This window comes from Pavona decussata, unplaced genomic scaffold, assembly GCF_977016875.1.
Source record: "Pavona decussata unplaced genomic scaffold, jaPavDecu1.1 SCAFFOLD_215, whole genome shotgun sequence".
NCBI lineage: Eukaryota > Metazoa > Cnidaria > Anthozoa > Scleractinia > Agariciidae > Pavona > Pavona decussata.
In genome coordinates this window covers 752,217-778,792 of record NW_028145620.1, presented here as the reverse complement: position 1 = coordinate 778,792, position 26,576 = coordinate 752,217, and the positions used below count along the sequence as shown (strand labels likewise).

Below are 26,576 nucleotides of genomic sequence, written 5' to 3'. Positions count from 1 at the left end.
GTGCGGCCAAGACACGATTGTTTTGGTTTGGATTCCCATTGGTTGAGCAAGTGGCACGATTTTTGTTAACCAATCATAGAGCGTAGTAATGCAAAATCAAAGCAAACGCGAAATTACTTTCGACACTCAATTGAAAACTGCTCTATTCTTTTATTCCTGTACCGGAATATTAATATATACACGTAGCTAGAATTGTCACAAAAGAATGCGCTTATTGACTATTTATTGTCTTTGGCAGTAAATGTGCATTTCTGTCGAGCAGTTTTCATTATTATTTCGAGTGTCGCAAAACCAAAACGAAAGTTATTACTCTGGCCAATCGCAACAGAGTAAACAGATGTAAACACCGCAATGAACCAATCAGGGCTCAAAGCAAATGCATGCAACCGGCGCCAAGCGCGGGAAAATGCGTGCGACCAAGTCACGACTGGTTTGGATTGTTTCTTATTGGTCGAGAAAGTGGCGCGAGTTTTGTTAACCAATCAAGGTGCTTAGTAAAGCAAAACCAAAACAAACGCGTAATTGCTTGCGACACCCACTGGAAAACTTCTCCGTCCAAACTTCTCTTGTCCAATGCGTAGGTACACGAATTTTGCATGACACTAAGGGGGGTACTTTAACGAGGAGGATACCGGGTGTATCGGGTGGCTTAATTATTGTTTTGTCTTTTAGGATGGCACCGAAGTGTGCATGAAAGAAGTTCCTCAAGGCGAAAGTATATACAGTGTACTCAGCATACTGGATGTTCTTACGGTGAGTTTGTGGACTGCTTTATCGTAAAGTAGAGTTTATAGTAAAGTATAACGCATTAGCATCAGGAACTACAGTCGCAGCTAAACTAAGCTATAGTAGTGCCGAGAATAGCATTATATGCGATGATAACAAAGTGTCTGTCATCTTCGTATGCGGTGGCTCGTTCAGAATACTGTCTTACATTTAAAAATAAGGTTTCCAGTACCAGCAACAATCCTGGGGCGTGTTTTGGATCCGTTTTACGGTAGTCGTTCTCATTTCAGACATGGGGATGAGTTTCTAAATGAACTCAACTGTGGGGCTGCGTCGGTGTAGGAGTAGAAAAGAAATTTTTTGCATGAGATAATTTGGCCACCGTAAAGAGATTCGAGGGCTGGCATTTCAAGCGTTAGCCCTTCGTCAGAGCGAATCATTTTTTCTGTTTTTTTTTTTTCCTTTATCGCTCTGACGAAGGGCTGACGCTCCAGACGTCAGCTGTCGAATCTCTTTACGATAGCCAAATCCCCTTCTCAACTCAGTTGATTAAAACCAAATACTAATTCCAGACAAGCTGGACATTTCCATTGTCACACTTGTGCCACCCTTTTTTCTTTGTTGCATTTTTTGCTTTTAAGGATGGTGCCTGCTAATAAAGAAGTATTTTTGTTTGGTTTGTGACTCTGCGGGGAAAGCAGATCTGAGCAAGGGCTATTGAAATCCAAAAAGAAATTTGGGGGTAACCTCTTTTTTTTTTTTTTTAGAGATAATTAAGCAGCAATTGTTCTGAAAATCAGTAAAATACAAAGAAATGTATGGCGTTTTTTTCCAAATCTTTGAAAAATGCACGGTTACCCCAAATTTTCTTTTTGAATACCAAAAGCACTTGCTAAGTTCTGCTTTCTCTTCATAGTTTTAGACCGAGCAAAATATCCCTGTATTAGTAGGTACCACCCATAAGAAACCCGAGAATCTCGAGATGCGCAGAACGTATGCGCAGTAACAAAAGTAGGCACCCTCCTTAATATCGGTTGTAAATTAGCTCCGAAAAAACAAACAAACAAACAAACAACAACAGCAACAACAACGTTGGTGTGTTGTATTCAATTGTACATTTGAACTTGTTTTATGTGTCGTAGGGTTACCCAATGGCTATACCGCAAATATGTTGCCGAGCAGTCGTGGACACGCATGTTCTTAGGCAAGTATGGTTATCTGTAAAATGTCATGTATCCTACCTAATGTAGATGTTTTGTATCTGAAGATGCGGAGGTGTAATGGTTAGCACACCAGTCTTTAGATCACGAGATGAGAGAGTTTGTGGATCAAAGTTACGTTCTTCTGTGTTTCGTTGTTGTTTTCAAAGTCGCTGCGACCTTTTGTTTACTGCGCATCTGGGAATGGTCCAAGAGATCTGGGTTTCTAGTCATACAAAGGTTTTTTTTAGCACCGTTTATAACTGTGCGAGGAGAGCAGATTAGTAAGTTCTTAGATTCAAACAGAAAATTAGCGGTAACCACGCTTTTTTCAGAAAATGATTAAACTTCACTTTAGAAACCAAAAAGGTCATGTATGACGTATTTCAAAACTTTTTATAATTATTGTTGCTTTATTATCGTTAAAAACTAATGTCCTATTCACGCTAAGGCTTAAACACGTTTTAAAAACTGTTTAGTTAAACACAGATTAACAATTGTTTCTTTCATAAAAGCTGCTTTCGGGTTTTTGTTGACTACAGATTTAGCACAAATGAACGCATAAGTTAATGTTTACTTGAATCCTATGTCAAAGGACTTATAGTTACTTCCATTTGCAGAGTTGTGTCTGCCTCTTCGGCCGCCTGCTGCCTCCTTATGATTTAACTTAACTTTTGTGTTCTTCCGTACAGGCTTCCAGGAAAAGCCTTTCAAACGGTATTTGACCAACACCCAGACTCTTTGGTTAGAGTTGTCCAGGTTTGTAGGCGATTTTGGTGATTAACGCGTGGACTTTTTAATTTCATGTGTATTTATCATAAGCATAACAACGGCATAAGAAAACAAGTATTCTGAGTCCTTGACAACAGTTGAGAAATAGTGACCCTCCGTTCCAGAAGTGTCGGATGGCTTTAGACGAACATTGCAAAACCGCGCGCAAAATGTATTTTGGTCATATGCTAGTGCTCGCTATCAATTTGTTTGCCTTTACTCATTTTCTTGGACTTCTTGACCATCCGAACAATGATGACACTGAATTGATTCAGAACGGAAAAAGTTATCGAACTCAATAAGCACAAAGTTATTTTGAACTGCCTCAAGACTTCTGAGTGAGGGGGGAGGGGGGGGGGGGGGGCGAGTAAAGTCTTCTGTTATTTTTCGTACTAGTAACTATAATGGATGCAACTTTTTTACTAGGAAATGTTTGCCAGAAGATTTTATTTAGCGTTCGTACGCCAAACATCCTTCTCATTTTGTGGGTCCGGGAGGATATCGGTTAGTTTAGACTAAAAAGCCTTGGTTTTCAAGATGCAAATTAAATCAGGTGATTCAACGTGCATCTTTCCTTATACACTCTAAGCTGGAATCGTTACCTTATCTTAACTTTATTGCAGATAATCATGCTTCGTCTTCAGCAAGTTACATTTATGGCTCTTCATAACTTCTTGGGACTAAGTTATCAGCTGTTAGCGAGTGTAAGTTTTGAGCCGGTGCGACTGCGTTACAGACAAACACTAGCAGTATATCATGATACTGTAAGAACTTCGAGCTATGGAAAGGTCTGTAAATGAAAAACAGCGCACGCCCATTTACACCTTAGACTCAATAGACTGTTCACAGTCCCCTGTTTTTCCATCTTAGTTTGTAAAGACGAGCGCAACCTGGGAAGAGTGTCTAAACTACCGAGGGGGGCCCTAGTCAGTACCCAGGTTGCGCTCGCCATTACAAACCAAGATGGCGGGAGTTCGATCGAAGCGTACGAGTCTCGAAAATCCCACGGAAAAATAGGGGACTGTGCACAGCCTATTTACACCTAGGGATAACACATTTTTTCCCGGCGTGTTAGCAGTGCGCAGCATGTTTTTCGTTGAATTTGGACCCTTGTTTATTTCCCAAACGGAAAAGTAAATAAATGTGGACGTAGCTTTGTGGGAGAGCAGCGAGCTGCGTGTAAACGCTTCCGCGAGCCATACCTATATATTTTTTCTGATTTCTTTTTTCTGTGGCCATTATTATGTGCGAACTTTGGCACGAAAACTATTCAAGTAACACTTTGTGCATTTTTTTTACCGTAGATCTAGTGTAACTCAACTCATTTTTTCTTAAGGCACTTCCTCTTGCACAGCAAACCCAGATGTAGTCGTGTGAAACGTCAGAAATGTCGGTCCGTACAACTTTTTTTCGAGTCTTGGCCAAGTTTCGTAGAACAAGTTATGGAACGGAGCTTTTTGCGACTGTTCCTCTGCAGTGAGGGGGGATTTCTTGCGCGCTATCATCAATGATGCGGCCGCAGAGACAGTGTATTGCTATACCTTAATGAACGAGTATAATTATTTCCCATATTTAGAACCCAGGTTCCCGACGCCGGCCGTCAATCTATGGCATCACCAGCAGTCCGCTGAAAGCGAAGAAGACTGAGGAGGCGGAAAGTCAAGCGAAAACAGAAAAGAAGATTCCTATGGAGGTTAACAGTACAACTCCTGATTTAGCCACTGGCAGCCCCAAAGATAAAGTCGATAATAAAGGTAACGAGATTTCGCACCGCGCCATAGTCTCATTTGCGGCTAATATTTGTTTTGTCAAAAATTACTTTTTTCCCAGCTGTACAGGGCTCTAGCAGAAGGTATTATTTAGTTTTTGACATCTCTTAGAAAGTTTCTTATGGCTTCGTTTTCATCTGGCCAATTAAAACACAGTCACTTTCTTTCGACCTTGCTACTTTGCCTCTTGACCGCGGTCAAACGTCGAAAAGATAACAAAGATTCATCTAATGGTCTCAAACGTTTTTAGTATATCGGGTAAAATGAGTTAGTAAACTCACAGACTGACAATTAAACTTAACAGCCTTGAACTCTCAAAATAAGCACCTTACCTTGAACGGAGGTTTTTTTATTTTACTTTAAGTTTGACCGCGGTTAAAGGGAGGGGGTTCACGGTTCGGCGCATGTCCATGAATCAGAATACTTTTTTGCCTTTGCTCGCTATGACCCAAGCCTGTTTAATTTAATTTGTTGTTTATGAACCATTCGGGAGGGAATAGGTAACTCGGGTGGTAATTTTTTCATATGATTGCGTTATTTCGCATGCAAATAACTGTAGACACATCAACCGTGGAATAAATCCTACGGGTCAACACTAAATTCAATATCGACAATATAAGTACAATCCACTAGCATTTTCTGTGAATTTTGGTCATCAGTCATTTTGCTTGGACTAATTATAGAATGTGAATACTGAAGTACATGTGAGTGGGATTTTTAAGGCCACAAAGTTGATAAGAAAGAGGAAAAAAAAAAAAACATTTAGATTCATGCACATGCGCTGAAACGTGAACCCCTCGCGTTAACTTCGCCGCTCATTTGTCATTTATAGAAAGATGCAAAAAACCAACAAACATAAAACAAAACAACAACAACAGTTGATTAAAAGCAAGCTAAGCGGCTTCCAGGAAACACTTTGTCATAACAATCGGTGCACTCGAAATACCGTCCGTCTCCTTACCGTTTCTGGCTTAGTAGTATCGTACATTTACGCCAGTGGAGACCAAGCCCTATATCTTACTTGTAGTGGACAAAGAGAGTGCGTCCGCGCATGTTAAAAGATAACGCACCTCAATGCTGTTTTATTCATGTTCAACTTTAGGAGAGCCGCGTGGAATCCTGGGTAAAGAGGGTAGCAAGCCAGTGCCTGTAAAGAAACCCTTACATCGGAGCGTTAGTTTTACGGAGCCTGAGCACAAACCAAAAATGGAGAAACAAATTGGACGCTGCAAATCAGCGGTCACACTGGAAGCCATGGCGGCGGCTGGGCAGGAGTCTGAAAATCTCTCAGGTGAATACTCCACCATCTTCTAACGCAAAGAGGATTTAGGGCACTGTCCAAATTTAAAGAGAGTATTTCATGCAGAAGGTGACAAGTGAAGAAAGTGAAAACAAATCATCAAGAGTAGGGCATGGAGTTCCCGGTGTGCTGGTCTGGTCTTTGTGCTATTTCATCAGTGTTTCATGGGTTGGGTGGGTTGAATGAGGTCGCTAATGGACTGCCAGTGGCGCCTATATATGCTGTTGTCCGATCTCACCCTTGCACTGAAGTAATGTAAACCGCATTTGAATATGTATATAGAAAATGCGGTAGTTAAAGACCATTGCCATTACCATCATGAACGGTCTTTCGTAGGGGTCTTGTTTAGTAGGGATTTAATCAGAGCAGCATGCCCACTTACTTTCTCCCCTGGCCGGCCAAACCGCTCAGTCGGTTAATGGAATGGGTCATTTTGAATGCACTGTTCCACAACCTTTTCAAACTTGAACATTCCGAAGAAATATTTTGAAGAAATCCGACGGACTAGCATCTAACTGGTCCTTCAAACTTTGCGTATTCTTTTTGGAACCAGACCGGCCATTTCTGACAAAATGTTAAGTGCCCGTATGTAATCCCATGCAGTTTACTTTACCCCAAAGGTAAAAATCCTTACCTATGGAAAGACAGAAACCAGACAGACAGACAGAAGACAAACAAACGGCTCTCCGGGCCCAGTTGTTCAAAGGCTGACTAAGCTAATCCTGGGTTAACGTGAACTTTGATTCGAGTTTAATTACTAATTAATGAAAACTCTTCAAAAAGACTTTTATTCCTCAGTTTTGCCTTAGACTTTTCTTTAGCGTTAGCTTAAAATTAGCTTTTAAAATCATTTCTAATGAGCGAGATTAAAACCTCGGTTAATTTTTTAATCCCGGATTAGCGTTAATCGGCTTTCGAACAACCGGGCCCCGGTAGTGTAAATAGAACCATTTTTATTACTTGTAGATATCCTCCACTCGTTATCCGACTTTGACGCGGCACTTGGGCGAGCGCGCGTCCCCAGTTTCCCAGAATCCCCCAGCCGCTCGGCCATGTTTGACTTGGAGCTGAGTGACAATGAAACCAGCCCCACGTCCCTGGAGGGACGCTTTGACTTTCCTTGCACCCCCGTGAGCGAGGACCTGTCCAAACAATTCCTTACGATGGACCCAGAGGAGGAGGACAAGATGATGAAGACGGCGGCTAGTGAGATTGCCAAGAACCTTGATTTGCCGGTACGTTTGTCTCTCATTAGGCTGATGTAGCAACAGAACGGGAACGGCATTTGAGGAAGCGAGAACGCGCGGAATAGTCTGGGCTTGAGTCTTTTTCGATTGTCTTATGGGTATTCTTCTTACGTGCGCCGTTGTCAACCTGACGTTCCCGTTCTGTTGCTAAATCAACCTATTACAGGCGACATTACTCTGCATCTTGTCACGATTATTGCAAGCTGATCCAGACTGAAAATTGTTTTGGTCAAAATGCGCGCGGTAGGATAGTTTATTAAACGAGCAGGATTTTCTACAACTTAGCTCTAATCTTAGTTCAATCAGGCTTCTACTACTGCTTTCCACCGCTACGATTTTACAGGTCGATAGATATGAGACCGGGTTCTACTTACACTACTTGCGGCTTCTTTTTTTCCAGGACCCTTCTCTACTGGAAGGCATTCTTTCCATAGCATGTATTCCCGCAGGCACAGTCCTTATAAAGCAAGCTGATGTGGTAAGGAAGTCTACAGAGTCTTATTTCGCATAATACATTATATTGTCTGTATACCTAACTTAATTTAATTTTTTCTTTCTCTTGTTCTGTGAATATTGCTTGAAACCACTGCTCGCCTCGACTAACTCAGATTGCTTACTGTGGGCAGTGCACATTTCTTGTAAGATTTATGTCAAGAATCAATAATCTGAACTTACCCGAACAGTCAACATTTGACCGCTTTTGTTCCTCGTGCTTGATTATTATGCGGCAACTTTCTGATGGCTTTTCCTTTAACGAGGCGATATCCTGGGGATTTTTTTTACGTTTTTCTTGGGCCCAAACTGTGCTGAAACTTAAAAGTGTATATGGAATAAAAAACAAGTTTGACTTATGTGTTTGTTTATATCCTCATTAATCGAAATATCCGGTTTTAAACTAACTAAAGCTCTTTTATGGGGTATTTTGCTCGCCTCAAAGTTCGAAATTTGCGCTTCGAAGTGTCTCCATCTTGCGCTCGGTCAAAGCGATCAGATTTCCCTGGATTTGACGTAGCCAGTGGTTCGGAAAGCGCGAAAGCACATTCGAAAGCACGAGTATTCAGAAACCACGCAAGCACATTCGAAAGCACGAGTATTATGGCGTAGAAGAAGGCAAAGAAAGGGGGTAAGAACTATTGCTCGGCCGGTGGCCCCGGTAAAATAAACTGTGATAACAAGACAGGGACACCGAACATCACAATGCATTACTTTCCGTCGGACAAGAAGTTACGTGCAAAGTGGACACGTTTTGTGCGCATTCATCGGAAAGATTTCGTCCCGAAGGAGTCCTCATGTTTGTGTTCGGCTCATTTCGATGAGAGCTGTTTTATAAACAGTGTAAAAAGGAAAGAAGATAGGCCTGCGCGACTCCCACTCGCGTGTTGTTAGCCATGTTCAGTTATAGTTTTGCTATAACGAGTATGTCTTTCAGGGAAAGCCCTCCCTTGTATGAGCGGTGCTCCCTGTAACTTTTCTTTTAGCGCTGTATTTTGTTCTTATTAAATACCATTTATGGTTTGGTGGATTTGCGTGATAGTCACTGAAAAAAGCCATGTGCTTAAATGTCGCATGTTTTGGATTTTGATCTCAAAGGTCATTTCTGGGTTTTGCTTTCTATCTATTTGACCTCTTGTTGTTTCTGTTTAGCGACTGTCGTTCTTATGCCGTTTGTAGCAATTGGTTCAGGCTTCGTATGGCTCATTTCAGTGTGTCTTGCGACAGTATAGCCTCTCTTTTTATCTTTGTAAGGATAGGATTTGAACCGTGTAATAATCAGTATCTTGCAGCTTTTGTATTGCCGGGCCCGGCTATTTGCTTTTGTGGCAAGATGTTGTGTTACTTATCACGGTTATTTGTCTCTTGATCCTTTCTTTAGCATTGTAGCTTCTTTAAAAGCTGTACAATGCGTTAATTTGAGGGCTATTAGAGGCCGCTTTAGTTCAGTACGGCTGTGTTTTTTGATATCGCTCCGCTCTGTAACTATGAAGCTTGTGTTTATGTTGCAGGAGCTTAGTATTTTCCTCCTGTGTTTTGATTACGCCTTAGACTGATTACTGAGGCAATTCTTCTGTGTTGCTCTGGCTAGGGGCTGCTACGAGTCCTTCAGCCGTTAGTAAATTCTGTGGCATTTTAGGCAATGGTCAGGCAAGACCGCGGTTTCGATCCTAATCTTGTGGATCTCTTCAGCTGCCGATTCCTGAGAAATGATAGAGATGAGTTCTCGATATCATTTCAAATAAACGCGCTCTTTTCTTAGGATTTATACTCGTTAAAAGGATCGAAAATTCCTAGGGGAATTCGAAAATTCCCTCGGGGAAAGACCATCTTGATCCTCCTCGGTGTCTTCCTCCTCATCACTACTGTGAGCAAGCGGTTCACCTGCGTAGGGTTCCACATGTCCGACTACTTCCATTTCATCGGATGACTCGGTGCTGTTGGATGTTTCTTGGCTCGAAACGGACTCAGCAGAGGATAGCGTACCATCACTTTCAGACATATTTTCAAAAGCTGTATAGCATTCACTTTATCGTGGTCTGAACTGAGCACGCAAAGATATTTTCGAGCACGCGATAGCAGAAAACAAAGCGTGAACAGAGCCGTGAAACCACTGGCTACGTCATCAGAGCTAAACTCGTTACCAGTTTCCGGAGACACCACTTTGGGCATTTTAAGTCACTTTGAACAGCCAAAACACGGTTTTTTTTACCTCTTTAGCACTATTCTTTTTTGTGCGTTTCGGAATAAGGATATAACCACCTACCAATTCATGAAAAAATTTTTTTCAGTTGATATGCACTTTAACCTATTAACCTTTTCTTGTTCACGAAAAGTTCGTAGAACACCAATTTTGTCCAGGTGCAATCCATTTCTACCCTCACCATACGTAGCCAAAGGCAATTCTAAATGGTTAAAAATTGTGAGGACAGTTTGGGGGGTTTCCTTTGATTACAATATGTCTTTAAGCTTTTAAAATTACTGCTAAATAGTAAAACGGAGCGATAGGGTTGATGAGGGGTCTTAGTATGTGAACTTTTGTTCGATCGATGACTTTTCAAAAAAGTTAATTACCTTGGTCCTTTGGGTTTGGAGGCAAAATAGCTCGAGATGGTCAGTTTAGAATATTTTGAATGCTGAGCCAGTGAGCCTGGAATTGGCTGTAAAACACCGACGTTTTCAACTTGAGGACTGGACGGATCGCTACTTCCATACATGTGACCCTATTTTGTCTTTTTGTACTCCTCCTACCTCCTTCAGCTTGAAATTTGAAGACAAATCCACACCAAAACAGTATGTTTTGGTTAAAAAAAGGAATAAACTATGAATATCGACTGAAAAAGGTGTGAGCAGATCAACAAACGAGCAAACAAAACTTCAAACTTTTGCTAGAGAAAAAGCGCGCGAACTCGTCGGTAGTGGAAGCCGGAAGTCAAACTGTACTTGTGTAGCAACCGTGTATCTTAGCAACGGGATAGCTAAATGTATTTTTAATTGACAGCGAATAACAAATCCGCTCTATACTAACCAGATGCAATAGACTTGAGTGATGATAGTTTTCGTTGTGTATTTACATTTTTTCAAACTAACAGCGCTGTTTGTTTTGCTATCTTTATCACAGGACTGTAATTTGTATTTTGTTGTCACCGGTTCGCTGGAAGTAACACAGAGAAGCCTAAGCGACGACCAAGAGGTAGCCTAGTGTATTTGTTAGAGATGTAGGCGTGCCTAGGGCACAACGAAAACTTCATAACATCACGCAGACGAATCGGATCGATATAAACTGATATAGCTTTGGGTGTCTCTTAAGCACCCATTCACGCAGTCAGAATTACAAACGGTGGTCGTTTACAGGCTATGTTGCCTTTCAAAACATTCTAAATACGTAAATCTTTTGATTGCGAACTTATACGTTTTACACTAGTTTCTTAAAACAATGGGTAGAGAATCAGGTCTGTTAAAGGAAAAAACAAATGAACAAACAAACAAACAAACCAAAAACAAGACAAAGCAAAAACCAAAACAAACAACGAACAAAAACAAAAACAACAACAACAACAACAACAACAACAACAACAACAACAGCAGAGGTTACCGTCATGTAATAGAGGTAAGTCCAGACAAATGCAACGCAATGACTATCAGCGTTTTTTGTGTTCAGATTTCTTCAACGTGGCGTATAGAATAGAATAGAAACTTTATTAATGTGTCAATGCCTTATAGCCTGGAAAAATCCCATACTAATTTGGAGACACAAATGGGCGTGGCATGAATTGTGCGAACAGAAAGGATGCTCGAACGCCCTTGAGCTTGTAAACGTAGAACATAACATCAAATTTCTTTCACAAATATCACTTATCGACATTCAAATCCTAGCATGGCCTAGCTTCCACGAGTCTCCTGTAGCTCATTGATAGAGCATCTGAACTAGTAATCGGAAGGTCAAAGGTTCGACTCCTGTTGGGGGAACTCGGATTTTCTTTTTTCAAAGTATGCCTGTGTCACTAAGTGAAAACAAACAAACAAACAAACAAAACCAAAAACACATACACACACAACGACAACAACAACAACAACAACACCAACAAATACATCTATCAATTATAATAATGTCAGTGAGTTTCAACCCTTACTTCAGGAGTTTGCGAACTTTGCGGGACAATTTCGTGGAATTTGTTCCGTTTGTTTTGTAGTACCACCTGTACACAGCCCACCCTGGAGAGTTTGTTGGTGTCCTGGCAGTTGTGACTGGAGAACCTTCTTTCTTTAACGTCAAAGCAAGCAAGCAGTGTCACGTGGTCATCATGAGTAAAACTAACTTTTACAGGTAAATAACGAAAAATATTCCAACTTCTAAGTGAAAATAGAATAGGAGGCGTTGAGGGCTGTACGTATCGGCAATAAACGCAGTTAACTCCCAATAAATGGCAACTGGTTTACTGTGACAATCTTCGCATCCACTACAACAGTTTTCGCTTATTTTCTATTAGTGTTACCGTATAATCTAAGTATCTACAATCTAAGTATCATACTCTCCATGCGTATCATTTTCCCTTGCTTTATGTATGATGAAGCGCTTGTTAAGACAAGGCTTGTAACTCTGTCAGACCGAAGGTAAGCCCTAACGGACAAATTGTTCAAGAAAATCTTAGATAACAAAGAGAGCAAGCTCAGGAATTTACTGCCCCCACAAAATGCTAAGCATTATAATCTCAGAAAGGGCGCCAGTTCAATCCGGCTTTCAAGACAAACAGATTTCGAAATAGTTTTATTGTTTTTAACCCACTTAAGGTTACATGATGTAAACCCTTCATTTTTATCATTTTTAAGAATTATGCCTTTTTAGTAACTTATTACCTCAAGATCCATTTAATGTTAGCACTTAGTCATTATCATAGTGATTTAAGGTGTTTGTTATATTATTATTATATATATTTTTTAAACCTTCTCCTGTAAATATAACTTACTTCAACCCTTGGGTTGCAAAGTTATATTCATTTTAAAAACTATCTATCTTCTATGGTTCTTTTTCACACCATGTTTGGTCACGCAATGTCGCGACAGGGTGGAGTGACCATGGGATGGAACAAATGCGTATTTTATTAAAAGTTAACTCAACAAACTTCTGACATAATGGTGCCCATTGAACAGCCTGTTCCAGGCGTTCAGAAAGTGGGTTGCAGCGCAAGGTAAACTGCGATGCAAAGGAATTATAAAGGCGAAGAGACTGGAGAGAGTCTGTTCTCAGTCTCTTCTCGTTTTTTCGCGCGCATCGCAAATTACTTCGCGCCGCTTTCCAATATTTGAACATCTGGAACAGAATATTCATATACAACCAATGTTGCACATATTTTAATGTACTCAAAGAAGTTTTTAATGGACCCAGAGAATTCTGACAAGAAAAAAGTAGAAACTAAAGAAAAAATAAAACTAGCAATCATAACATTCTCACGGGATTTTCTTTTCTTTTCACGGCCCGTGAAAATTAAGCCAGGGACAATTTATCCACTGGTATTGTAACGCTCTTGTTGTTAATGAGTTTTTAACTTATTTGCGTGACAAGAAGTATAAATTGATAATGCGTTTTCTTTTTATTATTATTTATAATTTCGGTTTTAAATACACGGGAACACTAAATGTGGATTTAGTTGTCGTTCAAGGCGGTCCTTTTCTTGTCTCTGTTGTTTAACTTGAAAATTAAAGCCATTGACAAAATGGTGTATTTTGCCTGACGTGGGGCTACGCCGTGGTTTTTATATTAAGAAATAGCCTTTTAATTCATATGTAAATCTGCTCCACCACACGCTTGTTAGCGATGGCTGTCAATGTGTGTCAAAATTAATATGACTCCAGCAATCTGCCTCTAAATAAAACTATAGCTTTCAAGATTGAAGATTATTTTACGTTGAAAAGTTTCTCTCCTGTTAACTGTTGTTTAGTTTTGTTTTAAATCCCGCCATACAAAGCTTTTGCTATCGTTTGAGTCTGGATTAAATCTCTTATTCAAATGCGTGTTTAATAGCTATTGGAGAGTGTTCTGTGTTGTTCTGTTTATTGTGCACGCAATGGTGTTCTGTGATACTGTCCAGCATGCCGCATTCACAAGGCAGTTCTGACTTTACATGCAGTTTGTTGATGCTCGGAGATTCTTGATGGTGACCGTGTAAAGGAAAATATGTTTTAAAAATACACGGTACTCTCTTGCTGTGTTTTCTCGTGCTCTAGCAATTCCATTTTAGAAATCTGTAATTTGACGCTACCTCAAGGTCAAGGTACATTGAAAGTTGTAGTTTAGTCTCTCGAAGTTTTAAATTTTTTCTGAAGTTAACACGCCGTAAAAACCCGTTCGAACAGTTTCTCAGTGAGGAGTTTTCTTGAGAATACCTGATAAGCGATTTAATCTACCGTAACATTGTCCCCAACTCCCGATTGCGAGTGTGTTTGGTTACGACAGACTATTCGAGTTGTTGTGTCGCGCCTGATACCAAAAACACGTCGCATTTCGTTTCTGAACTCGTTGTTTCTTAATGAATACAGCCATGGATTGATTCCAGAGGATGTGAAAGCTACCACCTCTACCCAAAGCCAGACTAATTCCATTTTTTGCTTTGCACAATAATCGCTCGTTGTCAGGTCGATAAAAGACACTACCAAGCTGGGAAGCCAGGAAATAACAAACAGCGCTACAACGAAACCTACAGTCTTAGCAGTTTTTCGATTTCGAATTCCTTCGGCGACGAGTTGATTCCGTTGGAGGTGAGCATTCAGCGTACAGATTTTCCTGGATTGCCTTCTCGCTAGCACCAAGATACGATAGTAACAAAATATGATCAGAATCATCGGCAGGAAAATGGTTATTATCGTAACAAACATCCACAGTGTTGGCAGGTTTGCGGGATTTGTTACCCAGACTCGTGACAAACCAAACGCGATGGATGCGATCCATACAAATGAAACTGCAGCGTAACACCGTTCATGTGTTACAATCTGGTTGTACCGGAGAGCGGAACGAACGGCGATGTATCTATCCAAGCTCACAACACACAAGCTGAAAGTTGTTGTCACACTCGTTTGAATCCAGAGGCAACCGATGGCCATTTGGAGCGGGTGGTTCGATGCGCGAGGTGTAGTAACACACCGCGCTATCCATACTGGATCGATCACCAGCCCTACTAAGAGATCCGCCAAAGCTAATGAGCTGACGAGTAAGTTAGAAATGGTTCTGAGAGCGCGGCATTTGTAAATCACCCAAAGAAAAGCTCCGTTACCAAGAATAGCAGGGAGCGCGATGAAACCGTACAGCAAGGCGAGGCTAATCGATGATGGAAGCGATAATTCCTCACTGCATGAATATCCCATGTTTTAAGTTTGAATCAAGCAGTCGTCGGGTTGTTAATTCCTTTTCTGCGGCGACAAACTGATATGAATGACTGTTTGAGTATGCAGAACACCTGTTTTGACTGTTGTTTTGGCCATTTGACAGTTTTGGTTGCACCTTCTTTAGTATCAGCTACTATACGTTTAGCCTCGATTTCTTGCTCAGGTCACGCTAAATGCGAGAGCTTTTTGCCATTCTTTCTTTCACGAATACTCGAATGCATGAACTAGCCAAATCGCCTTCAGAGCTTATGTTAAATTCTCAAAATCAATCAACCGTTATGAAAACGATTGTTTGTTTTTCAAAGGGATGTTTTCGACTTTTTGCCAGCGGCCTCTTATGTTTCTCGATATTAATGTCTGGCAACTGTGATTGCACCATTGATTGAAAGTCCTTTGCAGGTGATTGGATGAATTTGAAAGGAGGCCAACTTTTAATTTAAATGCTTCACCGACTGTACTCTCAGCTCGTTATCAATAGTAATGAAGTACAAGGCTTGGTCCTTTCAGTTTCATTTTACTGTCTATCTATGAACCGTCTATTGGCTGTCACAGCATCGCAATCGTCAAACACCATCTTGGGGTCAATGTAATAATTTAAAACTTTTAGATGCCAGGCTGCTGGTTTGACGTGCGCAAACAAACCCCCAAAAAAGAAATAAATAATCATCGTTCAAGACTTCTAACCGCGTTTCTTGGACTCATTTTGTAATAGCTGTCAGGCAACCAACCTTTCGTAGAAAGAACGCACACCTAATTGCGTTTGGAGTCGAGATTGTATGGGACATTTTGGGAGGCGTATCTGGCATCCCCACCAACTTAGCAAAGGAGAGAGAGCCTGGAATCGAGATCATCGAACGCACTGCCTACTATCTTTGATTATTACTAGTTTTAGAATGTAAAAATATTTTAGAATATAAAGCAAGGTAGTAGATCATTGTGACAGAACGGTTACAAATTTGTAAGCTGACCTTTCTTTGAAATCAGGCAAACAACAGGCAGTAAACTTTAAAAATTGCGCGAAAATAATGATTACGTGGTCACGTTTACCGTGTTCTTGATGCTTAATCTGTTTATAATTAATTTTGAGTTCTGCTGTCCTTTGTGTCGAACGATGTTTCTGTCGGTTGTGCGCAAATATAAAATAGCTAAGATGGACATATATCCGTTAGAGATAACGCAAAAAGGAATTTTCTTTTAATATCTAAATTTCTGCCGTTATTATAGTAAACATCTGGTGTCAAGCCCAAATAACAGTGGGAGTAACATAAAAGATTAATCAGCAACATGTTCAGAAGCCAACACTTTTGCCAATGAAAACTAAACAGCTTAGTATTTGCAGTGTAGAGCAGAAAAACTATGAATAAATGTTGTTTCACGATAGCCCTGCACAGCAAAATAAACAAGTAAATTTAGTAGAGTCCCGGTAATAAGATGACATCGTTTCATGTCATCGAGCCATGGAATTTTAGTGGTGTTTACTTTTGTAGACAAAAGAAAAGATTAAGGTGGCATGAATTCGAAAGTAAAATGACATTTAAAGCGGCTACCAAATGCAGATTAAGAAGATAGCTGATTTTTCTGTTTTTAATTTGTGTTTGCTGTTATCGCCGTCATTTGCAACTGATAAAGAACATGACACTTAGGACTCCGAAAGGTGGCCGTTCACGGTCGCATTCCATGTGGTCGGATTGATGGGGTTAACGGACAACAAAATGACTGGGCCACAAGAAAAGTGAGCGTAAGAAACAAAGCTAGCATGCGGTCGTACTTATGGCGTTTTGGTAAGCTGTAAGCTGGGTCCCATCCATTCTAATGCAAAACACAAAGGGTGATAGTTCTCTGCAACTCATTTGCTCTAAATTGTGCTACATGTAAAACGTTTTCAGGTGTGAACGTTCTAAGTGGAAGAATCCGTTTAACAGTAGAAGTTCGTTGTCATCAACATCGACGTAAAACTACGCGTCCCTTTTCTTGTCTACATTGTTAATGAGGAAGTCCGCTTCTCTTGCCCACGCGCCAGACTCGCCCAATACTGTGCGAAGACCACCTATTTAGCAATTAAGTACGGCGTACAACAGTTGTCAAGGAAAAGACAGTGGCTTATCTCTCGTCGGTTGTATCCGGAAGATAGGATGAGTGTCTTTAGGCAGCAACTTTCTGGGAAAAAACGCGTCCTCGCTGATAACTATGAGCTGCATCCTTCTGTCTTCGACGATTTCACTCTTGGACTTTAAGTAGAATCTTTTTGCAGTACAAGTTTAAAGTGGTTATTATTCCTCTTAACTGGCACGAATGCGTTTGCGAATTTATACAGCTGTTTTCACAAAGAGTTTCTTTGGCAATTTCAGTTGGCTTCTATGGTTCTGACTATTTCACATGCAGCCATTCATCGACTCTGATATATGGGATAATCATGTTCAGTTATAACCAATCAACGATCCGTTTACATTCAGTGAGTTTTTGATTTACACGTGCGCTGGCAAGCGATCAAATTAAGAGAGTGTGAGTTTACTTTCGAGCTTTGTAAACGCGAAAAAATGAGTGTCATGAAAAAATTAAGTAAATAAATAATTCAATTCAAGGAAGCATGATTAAAAGGCGTATGTCGCTTTCGGAGACAGATCTCACAGCTTTGACAAAGCCGGAAAGGTTTTTCACATTTATTTTTTGTTTTTTGATTTTTCGCGTAGAAACCCAAGCGGAAATTGCTATTCATGTCCCATTTTGTTTGCGACCAAAATTTTTAATTAATTTGCTGGTTTAGCGCGTTATTCATGTATATATTAATGGGTTTCTTACACCGCTACACCGTGCTTTTATCTCTTTTTGCGGATAATGGAAGGTTTGTTAATTGACACATATCCTTCTACGATGAGGGTTTCTCAAAATGGGGCGGGTGTTTCAAAATTCGATGTATTTTCAAACAATTACAAGGGTGTGTATCACGTGACGCCCAAAGGTTTTTATCAAATACTGAAAGCGGGCCATCAATCGATCCCTTACTTCTTCGGTGGGTCAAACTCGAGATATGACAAATCTCTGTAGTAACAAGTTATCGTTTCCATCATCAATTACCCTCGCCTTGCTGTACGGTATCATTGCACTGCCTACTATTCTTGGTAACGGAGCTTTTCTTTGGGTGATTTACAAATGCCGCACTGTCAGAACCATTTCTAACTTACTCGTCAGCTCATTAGCTTTGGCGGATCTCTTGGTAGGGCTGGTGATCGACCCAGTATGGATAGCGCGGTGTATTTTAACACCTCGCCCTTATAACCACGCTCTCAAGATAGCCATTGACCTGTTGTGGATTCAAACGAGTGTGACAACAACTTTCAGCTTGTGTGTTGTGAGCTTGGATAGATACATCGCCGTTCGTTCCGCTCTCCTGTACAACCAGATTGTGACTTACAAACGATGTTATGCTGCAATGTCATTTGTGTGGATCGCATCCATCGCGTTTGGTTTGTCACGAGTCTGGGTTACGAATCCCGCAAACCTGCCAACACTGTGGATGTGTGTTACGATAATAACCATTCTCCTTCCGATGATTTTGATCATGTTCTGTTACTATCGTATCTTTCTGCTAGCGAGAAGGCAATGCAGGAAAATTTCAACACAACATGCTCACCTTCGAAGGGTTCAGCTCGTTACTGAAGGAGCTCGAAACCGAAAAGCTGCCAAGACGGTGGGTTTCGTTGTAGCTCTATTCGTCATTTCCTGGTTTCCCAGCTTAATAACATCTTTTGTGCACTTGACGACGACGGATTACTGTGTGAAGCAGAATATGCGTTTGGTCTGGCTTTGGGTAGAGCTGGTAGCCTTCGCATCATCTGGAATCAACCCATGGCTGTATTCACTGAGGAACAAGGAGTTCAGAAGTGAAATGCGGCGTGTTTTTGGCATCAGACGCGACACAACCAAGCAAACATCTATAAGTGTACGGCCACAAACGGGATCGGCATCAAGTAGCGTTATATGTAAAATTTGACAATGTTCTGCAAGTTTACGTGAAACAAAATAAATACAAGTAAACAAAGTTGAGGAACAGCGCGTCAAAATAGCTACTTTTGTTTTCACCATTTAGAGGTTTATTTGGACCAAAAAGGTTTGAACCATAATTATAATGTGACTCATTGTTCTTATTCTAATTGGAGGGAGATAAAACCTTTCAAGCAAGAACGGTGTGATGAAAGGCTACCATGTTTGTTTTTCTTTTAATATTTAGTGCAACTTTCCTAGGGTGTCGAATTTCCCAGGGACAAAAAAAAATGATGTCGCCGTATTACTACTCACCGTCGGTAAATGCCCTGCAATGAAGCTTTCATTTAATTTTTGGCACTCTCGAATTTTATTCAGGTTGTCATCTGATAAGGCCTCTTTACACGACAGAACACTTAAGATAACAAATAGTGCCAGGTTTATAACTTACATTTCGATGAATGATTTCATGTATTGATTTAAAAGGTAGATCACTCTTGTACAGAAAAATAAACGGTTGTATAAGGAAGTCTTTACTTTTGATAGCTGTCATCAGAGTGCTCAGAAATTTCGTCTTCAGACATGGAACATTGTATAAACTTCGTTTGACTCTCCATTAATATTATGTTAAACACCTAACGACTTTTGGCTTGATGTTGCGTCTTTTATTAACGTAACCTTTTTTTTTCCCTTTGCTTATCCCCCGTGTCTTGAACTTTACCAGAGTGAATTTTGTGTATTTATGATTCACCGCTTACTTGACATTTTCGACGTTTTCCCTTAATAGATATTAGCCAATGCTTACATGGTATAAATTAACGGGAACAGGTGTTTGTATAATCGGCAATCTCCGTTATATTTACAATGTAGCCTTGTGTGTAAAAACGTGGAGTTTATATACTCTAGGAATTAGCTTACGCGGGCATAGTTGGTCCTGGTTGCTGGTTTTAGACGGCCTGTCTTTATGAAAAGGTGCTCAAGGTATTTGAACTTGTCATGCTAAACTTTTGTTTTATTGGTAAGTTGCTCGTGCTTGCGGTAGATTGCGAATTAAATTTGTAGTTGATCTTCCTCAGGTTATCGATAAAAAACGAAACGAAGAAAAAACCGAGAAGTTACATTTTCATGCTTTATATTCAAGAAAATTGAAAATGTGCTTTAAGTTTATCGCTGTAGTTTGGTTCTTTAAGGGACCACTGTCAGGCAGGTGACGCGCTTGTGCCAATTTTATGGTCAAATATGTTATTATTTTCCACCACTCCGGATGCTGCGCTGTTGAATAAACCTTGTTAAATCATCAAGGGGGATCAAGAAACGGTAGAAATGTAGCCATGATGATAATTTGTACTTTGATTACACACGCACCAATCTTTTAGGATGTAAACTTGATTCTTTTTCTCATGCGCTCTTTCGTGATACAATCTACTTTTAACCTTGTGGTGGTAATTACAGAATAGGGTTAATTGCCTTCTCCATTTTAATTAAATGTCGTTCGTCTATTTAACATTTGACAGGAAACGGTTTGGTTATCTGCAAGTAGCTTACAGCTAATAATGATAACATCTTAGATCAAAACTGTCAGAAGATTTTGCAAGGCCAAGCTAAATGTCAGGCACTTTTTGCCTATGTTTGTAACTACAAGGTATACAACAAAACGTTGTTTTAACCAGAAATGCATTAAGTTATGGAGGGTAACACTTTTTCTGATACTATGGAAATTTTTTTTTCGTGTAAATTCAGCTTAATTTGTTTGAGTTGGGGCGACCACAATTACACAACAGAAAAATTGCTTGAAACTTAACAGCAAAACGACAAGTTAAAATCAAAATAGTGTACGCCTCGAACCCGGGTTGTTATCCATTTTTCTGCTATCCATTTTCACTACACTAACGAGGGTTAGCTGACGGAAATGGTAATTTTTGAACTTATTTCTTAGTGGTAGCCATGACAACAAGTGACAGCTAACCGCTTTCAAATTAGTGCTTTATGTCACGATAGCGTTCAAAACGCTGTTCTCTGCCTACATGGAGCTCTGGATCTATTCTTTTAATTCTCTTCCCAACAAATGAGCTTCTGTTCTTGGCTACGTCAGGTTTATGAGTATTGTGTAAACGTCATAAGGTGTCCAGCTTTGGAGTCCACCCTTTGGTGGGATGCTAGTCCATCAGAGGATACCTAACATGAAATGAATGGAAATATTACCACTCCCCCTGGATGAGATTTTGTTGTACAGTTGACCCTCCATGGTAACATTGGTCACGTGTCGAATGGTCACTTAGTGGAGTTTATCGTAAGGCCCAAGAGTTGTCGCGTTGTCTTAGGAGAACTGGCCGTTTACAACCGCCTTCACAAAACCCCCTTTGAACTCCCATATAAACTCTGTATTTACACATTCCCGTAAGTGGCCGCGGACACTTTCAGGATTTACGATTTGGACTTTTCCTTTGCTTTTAAGCTCACGAAAGCGGACACCCGAAAGGAAATCCTATTAGCCTCTGAATCTTATTTTAACTGAATCAACCTCACATCGCTGTTCGTAATGATTTTACAGTGCATTAATCACAGTTATCGCCATTATCGCGGCATTTCATGAGGCAATAAAATAAAATAAAATAAAATAAAAAATCATTTTATACGGTAGTCATACACTGGGGAAGAGACAGACAATTTGGAGAAGAGTTTTCTGTTTGTGGAAAAAGACAAGAAGGCCAAGACCAGGCAGCAACCATAGACATGGAAAGTCTGTTACGAGTTTTTAAAGTACTCCACCACTTGCAATGCCTCCACAGCTCAATATGAACTGAATGTTTCTCTTTTTATTTATTTTTTTTTTGGCATCGGAAAATGATGCAGAATTGTCGACAATATTGACGTGTGTTAAAGGTGCAGTGTCACCTATCTTTGCATCCCTTTGAAAAGTAGAAAGATATATCTGTATCAATGGAAATGTTAAAATAATGGTCCAGTTTTGTTAACAACAACCACACTAGTACACGGAAACTATCAATTATCTATGGCTGCGGATGACTAGGATGGAAATGGCCGGATTGTGTAGTTGGGAAGAAATCGCTAAAACTGATCATGATTTCAGTCTAACAACAATTTCATGTTAGAGAAAAGTAGTTTGTCAAATATTTCAGCAGTTTTGACGGAAAAAGCAAGAAAAATATCCGTGACAGTGTTCTTTTTAACTCATACAATAAAAGGTCAAATTGTATAATCACCAAAAATTGTTAACAGAGTCCATTGTTGTTGTAAGGTTATGCGATCTTTGCATAAACGCTTCCTTTGGGGAGGATAGCCGCCCTCCCCCCCCCCCCCCCCCTCCCGCACTGGACCTCTGGTGTCTTGTGATTGACGTTAGGGACCTTAAGCAGAGATGACAAAAATGGAACGTAAAAAAAAAATACCTTCGCGTCTTCTGAATAAATTCGCGATGTTTATACTCTCTAAGGTTGTGTAATGTGGCCGACTATCGAGGACCTAACGTCGTAGGGGCGCCTTTAAAGTTCAGAAAGAGAAAAGAAAATTAATCATCATGAGTTGACGTTCTCCATAAAACCTTAAATTTGGTCATTTCACGTTGTTGTTTTGCAGAGGACGGCAAAGAAATGTACCAAAGTGTATAATGGACGTGCAGAGCCACTGTTTTGCTAGTTAAAACTATTTTTTTCTGACAACCTCGTCGTCGTCGTCGCTGCTTAAGGTCCCTATTGATTGATTGATTGACTGATTGTTTATTTTGTTTTCAGTGTAATACGTCAGAAGCCCAGAGTGGTGTTAAACGTGGCGCATTCACTCATCAGCCATCTCTCTCCTTTCCTGAGGCAAATCGATTATGCCTTGGACTGGATGCACGTGGAAGCCGGCAGAGCAGTTTACAGGTGCTATTTTTTTGTCTGCAAGCCAAATTCAGAAAGAGTATCTAAAAATGCATGCATGCGAAACGCACTCCGCTTACATGTGTAATTAATAGTTACTACTCGGAAGTTGCTGTTATTGTTTTTTTTTGCGCCCAGTTATTTTCAACGAAATTCGCAACTGTTTGCATCTTTTAAAACTAAACTTTTCATAGGAGACTATGTTTGAATTTATCCATAGTCTGAAAATTGTCTGCAGATTTATGTCAATTACACCAATACAAAGGATTTAACCGTGGAAATTGGCTGGTTTTGAATTGCAGACAAGGCGAACAGTCCAACTGTATTTATATTGTGTTAAATGGCCGTCTGAGATCAGTTGTTACGCTGAGCAATGGTAAGAAGGAACTGGACCGCGAGGCTGGCCGCGGAGAACTCATGGGCGTGGTAAGTTTCAGCCGCAGCAAACGTTTCTAAGATTGTACACAGTATTTCTTGCATAACAATGTTGGACGCACGGCTAAACGTCATTCAACGTGACGCAACATTCATCCAACTAAAAATGAACGTTTGGCGACAGCTTTTAGTATTAAGGGCATGATAAAGACGAAGCATTTTGTAATGGTTTTATAAAGAGTTCGATTAACTCGAACGATTTCTTGAACGATTTCAGGTGGAAGTTCTAACACAAGCTCCGAGAGCGACGACTGTTCACGCCATTCGGTTTGTCTATTTTGTTGCGTCTTTTCGTGCTTTTTTTTTTGTGTGCGTTTTCCTGTTTGTTTGTTTGTTTGTTTGTTTGTTTGTATTAAGGAGTTTTTGAGGATAGGAACCGGAAAAACTGGTTTTCCTTTTGAGCTGTTAGGGAACTTAAAGCACAGACGTCGTGAGCCTCGGACGGCAAATAAAATTGGTGTCTAATGTTTCCTTTTCTAGCCGCGGGTTTGCTCTTCACCACGGATGGGAAAAGCTCTTTTTTGACGTCTGTGGCTTCACGTTACAAACACGATGGCGTCAAATCGCTGTAAAACTAAATGAAGAGCGAAATTTAATTGCCGGTTGCCGTCTGTGGCTCGCGAACGTCTATGCTTAAGTTTCCTAATTAATTGTAAGAAACCTTCATTGTCAGGGCGTTCTGTGCGTGTAGGTGTATGTTTTTTTCATGCGTTTATCGGCTATCGGCTTAGTAATTCACGATGGCGCGTGAGAAGGTTCCTCTTAACTTAAGTTGGTTTGTGCAACTGGCGCCAGAACCTTAAAACCAGTTATCTACTTTCTGATAGAATTTGCTTTCTTCGCTGTCACTTGAACTGTGCAGAAGTGTAACATTTTATAATCAAATCATTATTTCCTCGTAGGGATACGGAGTTGGCGGTTCTTCCGGATGGACTACTTAATACAATTAAGAGACATTTTCCACAGGTAAACTTGGTTTCCTTTGCTGGCTTTTGAACGCTGTATGTCTATAGTGATATCTTCGGTAGAATGTATGTGAACCTTATAATAATCCCCTCGCTAACATTACGCTATGTGCGATGCCATCTTCCTCTATCTTCAACTTTCTACTTTCCTGTGAACGCGCTCTTTCAGTTTTTAGGGAGTCAGACGCAATTAACACTCTGACGAGGTCATTGACTCACTTGTTTTTGTCGTAGTCCTATACCCGTGGCAAACTGATTTCAGCTTAGTCATATTACATTGTCCACCCTTGCATTTACTATCTTTCTGTAGTTCGCATATATAACCTGTTCTCCTTGTTCTTTAGGTCGTTGCACGCCTCATTCATCTGCTAGGTGAAAGACTGCTTGGACAGTACAGACGGAGTAATGCAAGAAGTGAAACATTACTCGGTATGGCGGCACAAAGTCACTTTCCCAACATTCAGACCATTAGTTTTTCATTTTTACAACATTTTGTTCTGTTGTTGCTGCTTAACGTTCCAAACCTCTTTTTACCACGCGGATAAATTGCTCCTGTAAAATTACTAAAAGGAACTCAACAAAATTCTGGCATATTAGCAGGCATCTTATCCAGGAAGGGATAAAGAAAATCTCCGGCTTAATTCTGTGGAATGTGTCTGAAATTCGCGATTTCTCAACAATTTTGCACTCACCTTTATTTTGTTTTTGTTTCTTAGAAAATCATATGCCGGTGGATAATCAGATTTTTGGCGGATCAAATCTCGGCACAGTGGCCATTGTACCTGCGTCTGAAGATGTACCCATATCCAATTTCTCATTTGAACTCAGTTTAGCTCTTCACTCTATAGGTAAGTAAGAGAAACGAACGAACAAACAAACAAGCCAACCATCTATGCAAACAAAGAATCAAACGAACATTAAAGAAGCAGCAAACGGGCACAGAAGTAGCCTGCGAGCTGAGATCCCTCCGATTTTCCTAGAAAAATCGGGAAGAGGACCATTTTTCTCGGAATATCGAAGGATTCTCTGCTCGCAGGGTAGCAAAGAAGAAGCTACCTAGACAACCAATCAACCAACTTATAAACAAACAAACAAACTGCAAGGTTATTTAGGGAGAAAAACCGCGTCGTAAATCGCTAAGCATTTTATGGTGGTCCTTATTCTTTGAACGATTGCTGATTGTCTTATTTGTTTTAACGTATAACTTCCTTACAAACTCACAATCCCTTTGAATATTTACAAACTGGGGGCTGATCTGGTTATTGCCTCCCTCCCCCTCCCCCCCCCCCCCGCCCTCCCCACAAATGGTAGTGGTTCATAAAGCGAATAGTTCATTCCTTAATTCTAGATCCCACTTCACTGACTACAGCCTTAACTGGACGATGGTATTTATGTGATAGAAGAAATTTTATTGTATTTCTGTTCACATATAATAACTATCAGTAATGGGAAGGATCCCAGCTTTGATGGTAACGTTCTTTGTCTTGTTTCCAGGCCCCACTCTTTTGTTGACCAGCTCTTTGGTCCGTAGTAGGCTTGGTAGCTCAGCCATGGACAGGTAAGTGAATACCATCCGTACAGTGAAATTATGAACTTTACAAAAAGTCTGTAAACATAGGACTTTTATGTGGTTATTCTGACACTGTTTTTAGCTGAATAGTTAACTCGCTATCTTTGCCTGCCCTCGACCGCGATGCCCAGGGTTTATTCAAGAGCTTTTGGCATTGCTCACGTAGAAATACAGTTGCGCATAGAATGAACACTAGTGGTGGATCACGTGTAACCTGCCACGTAGGCGTTAAAAGCTGTAAAGGGAAGGCGGAAATCGGACACGCGCGCGAAGCGCGTGGAGCCCTGTCCCCTTATAGGGCTTGCACTTAAATCTGTATGTAGCCTAAAATATATGGAATATTTTAGGTCTTCTACCATGAACAGGTCCTCTTAAATGTGCAAAGGGGGCTCATTGTGCCCCATAATCTAATTTCTAGAATAAATCTTGGACACGTCTTTCTGTTCCATAACTGTCTTATAAATTTAATTCCTTTTTTGTATTGATAGCATGAACGAGTACCGCCTGTCCAGCTGGCTAGGCCAACAAGAAGATCTTCATCGCATAGTCTTGTATCAGGCCGACACCTTCATGTCTGCTTGGACAAAACGCTGCATTAGACAAGTAAGCAGATTTGGTTTTTTAACTTCCTTTATTTTGTTATCAGCCGTGAGGAAAATCTTGGGTTGGGTCAAAATATAAATTAGGGGGTGTTTGCATGGTACCGGCGCGACCTTGGTCCCGGTGCGAGTTCACTCCGGTTACCCTCTTGTGTCTCTCTATTCGTTTACATGATACCAGCACAAGATCTCATATCGATGCGAGTTCACCCCGGTCACTGTACCGGAGCGAGATTTTCATTCCTGTACCAAAACTCATTC

The 26,576-nt window shown here is 40.5% G+C and overlaps 3 protein-coding genes across 4 annotated transcripts in view; 2 read left to right on the top strand and 1 right to left on the bottom strand.

Annotated features, from left to right (window-relative positions):
- Positions 1-26,576, top strand: part of LOC146459875 (patatin-like phospholipase domain-containing protein 7) — a 50,423-nt gene that overhangs the window by 11,555 nt on the left and 12,292 nt on the right. For both annotated transcript variants that reach the window (XM_085088646.1, XM_085088647.1), the window contains 18 exons: positions 673-753; positions 1,869-1,930; positions 2,618-2,684; positions 3,320-3,400; positions 4,273-4,450; positions 5,568-5,756; positions 6,732-7,000; positions 7,413-7,490; positions 10,626-10,697; positions 11,698-11,831; positions 22,618-22,749; positions 23,049-23,172; positions 23,399-23,448; positions 24,084-24,147; positions 24,491-24,575; positions 24,863-24,994; positions 25,641-25,704; positions 26,205-26,319. In XM_085088646.1, the coding sequence (XP_084944772.1) occupies positions 673-753; positions 1,869-1,930; positions 2,618-2,684; positions 3,320-3,400; positions 4,273-4,450; positions 5,568-5,756; positions 6,732-7,000; positions 7,413-7,490; positions 10,626-10,697; positions 11,698-11,831; positions 22,618-22,749; positions 23,049-23,172; positions 23,399-23,448; positions 24,084-24,147; positions 24,491-24,575; positions 24,863-24,994; positions 25,641-25,704; positions 26,205-26,319 (1,977 nt within the window). The remainder of the gene's footprint in view (positions 1-672; positions 754-1,868; positions 1,931-2,617; positions 2,685-3,319; positions 3,401-4,272; positions 4,451-5,567; positions 5,757-6,731; positions 7,001-7,412; positions 7,491-10,625; positions 10,698-11,697; positions 11,832-22,617; positions 22,750-23,048; positions 23,173-23,398; positions 23,449-24,083; positions 24,148-24,490; positions 24,576-24,862; positions 24,995-25,640; positions 25,705-26,204; positions 26,320-26,576) is intronic.
- Positions 11,849-15,056, bottom strand: LOC146459877 (trace amine-associated receptor 7e-like). Its single transcript, XM_085088674.1, has one exon. It carries the CDS (start codon positions 14,861-14,863, stop codon positions 13,901-13,903), a length of 963 nt encoding a protein of 320 aa, XP_084944800.1. The 5' UTR covers positions 14,864-15,056; the 3' UTR covers positions 11,849-13,900.
- On the top strand, positions 17,783-19,655 carry LOC146459876 (trace amine-associated receptor 7c-like). The gene has a single exon (XM_085088673.1). It carries the CDS (start codon positions 17,913-17,915, stop codon positions 18,873-18,875), a length of 963 nt encoding a protein of 320 aa, XP_084944799.1. The 5' UTR covers positions 17,783-17,912; the 3' UTR covers positions 18,876-19,655.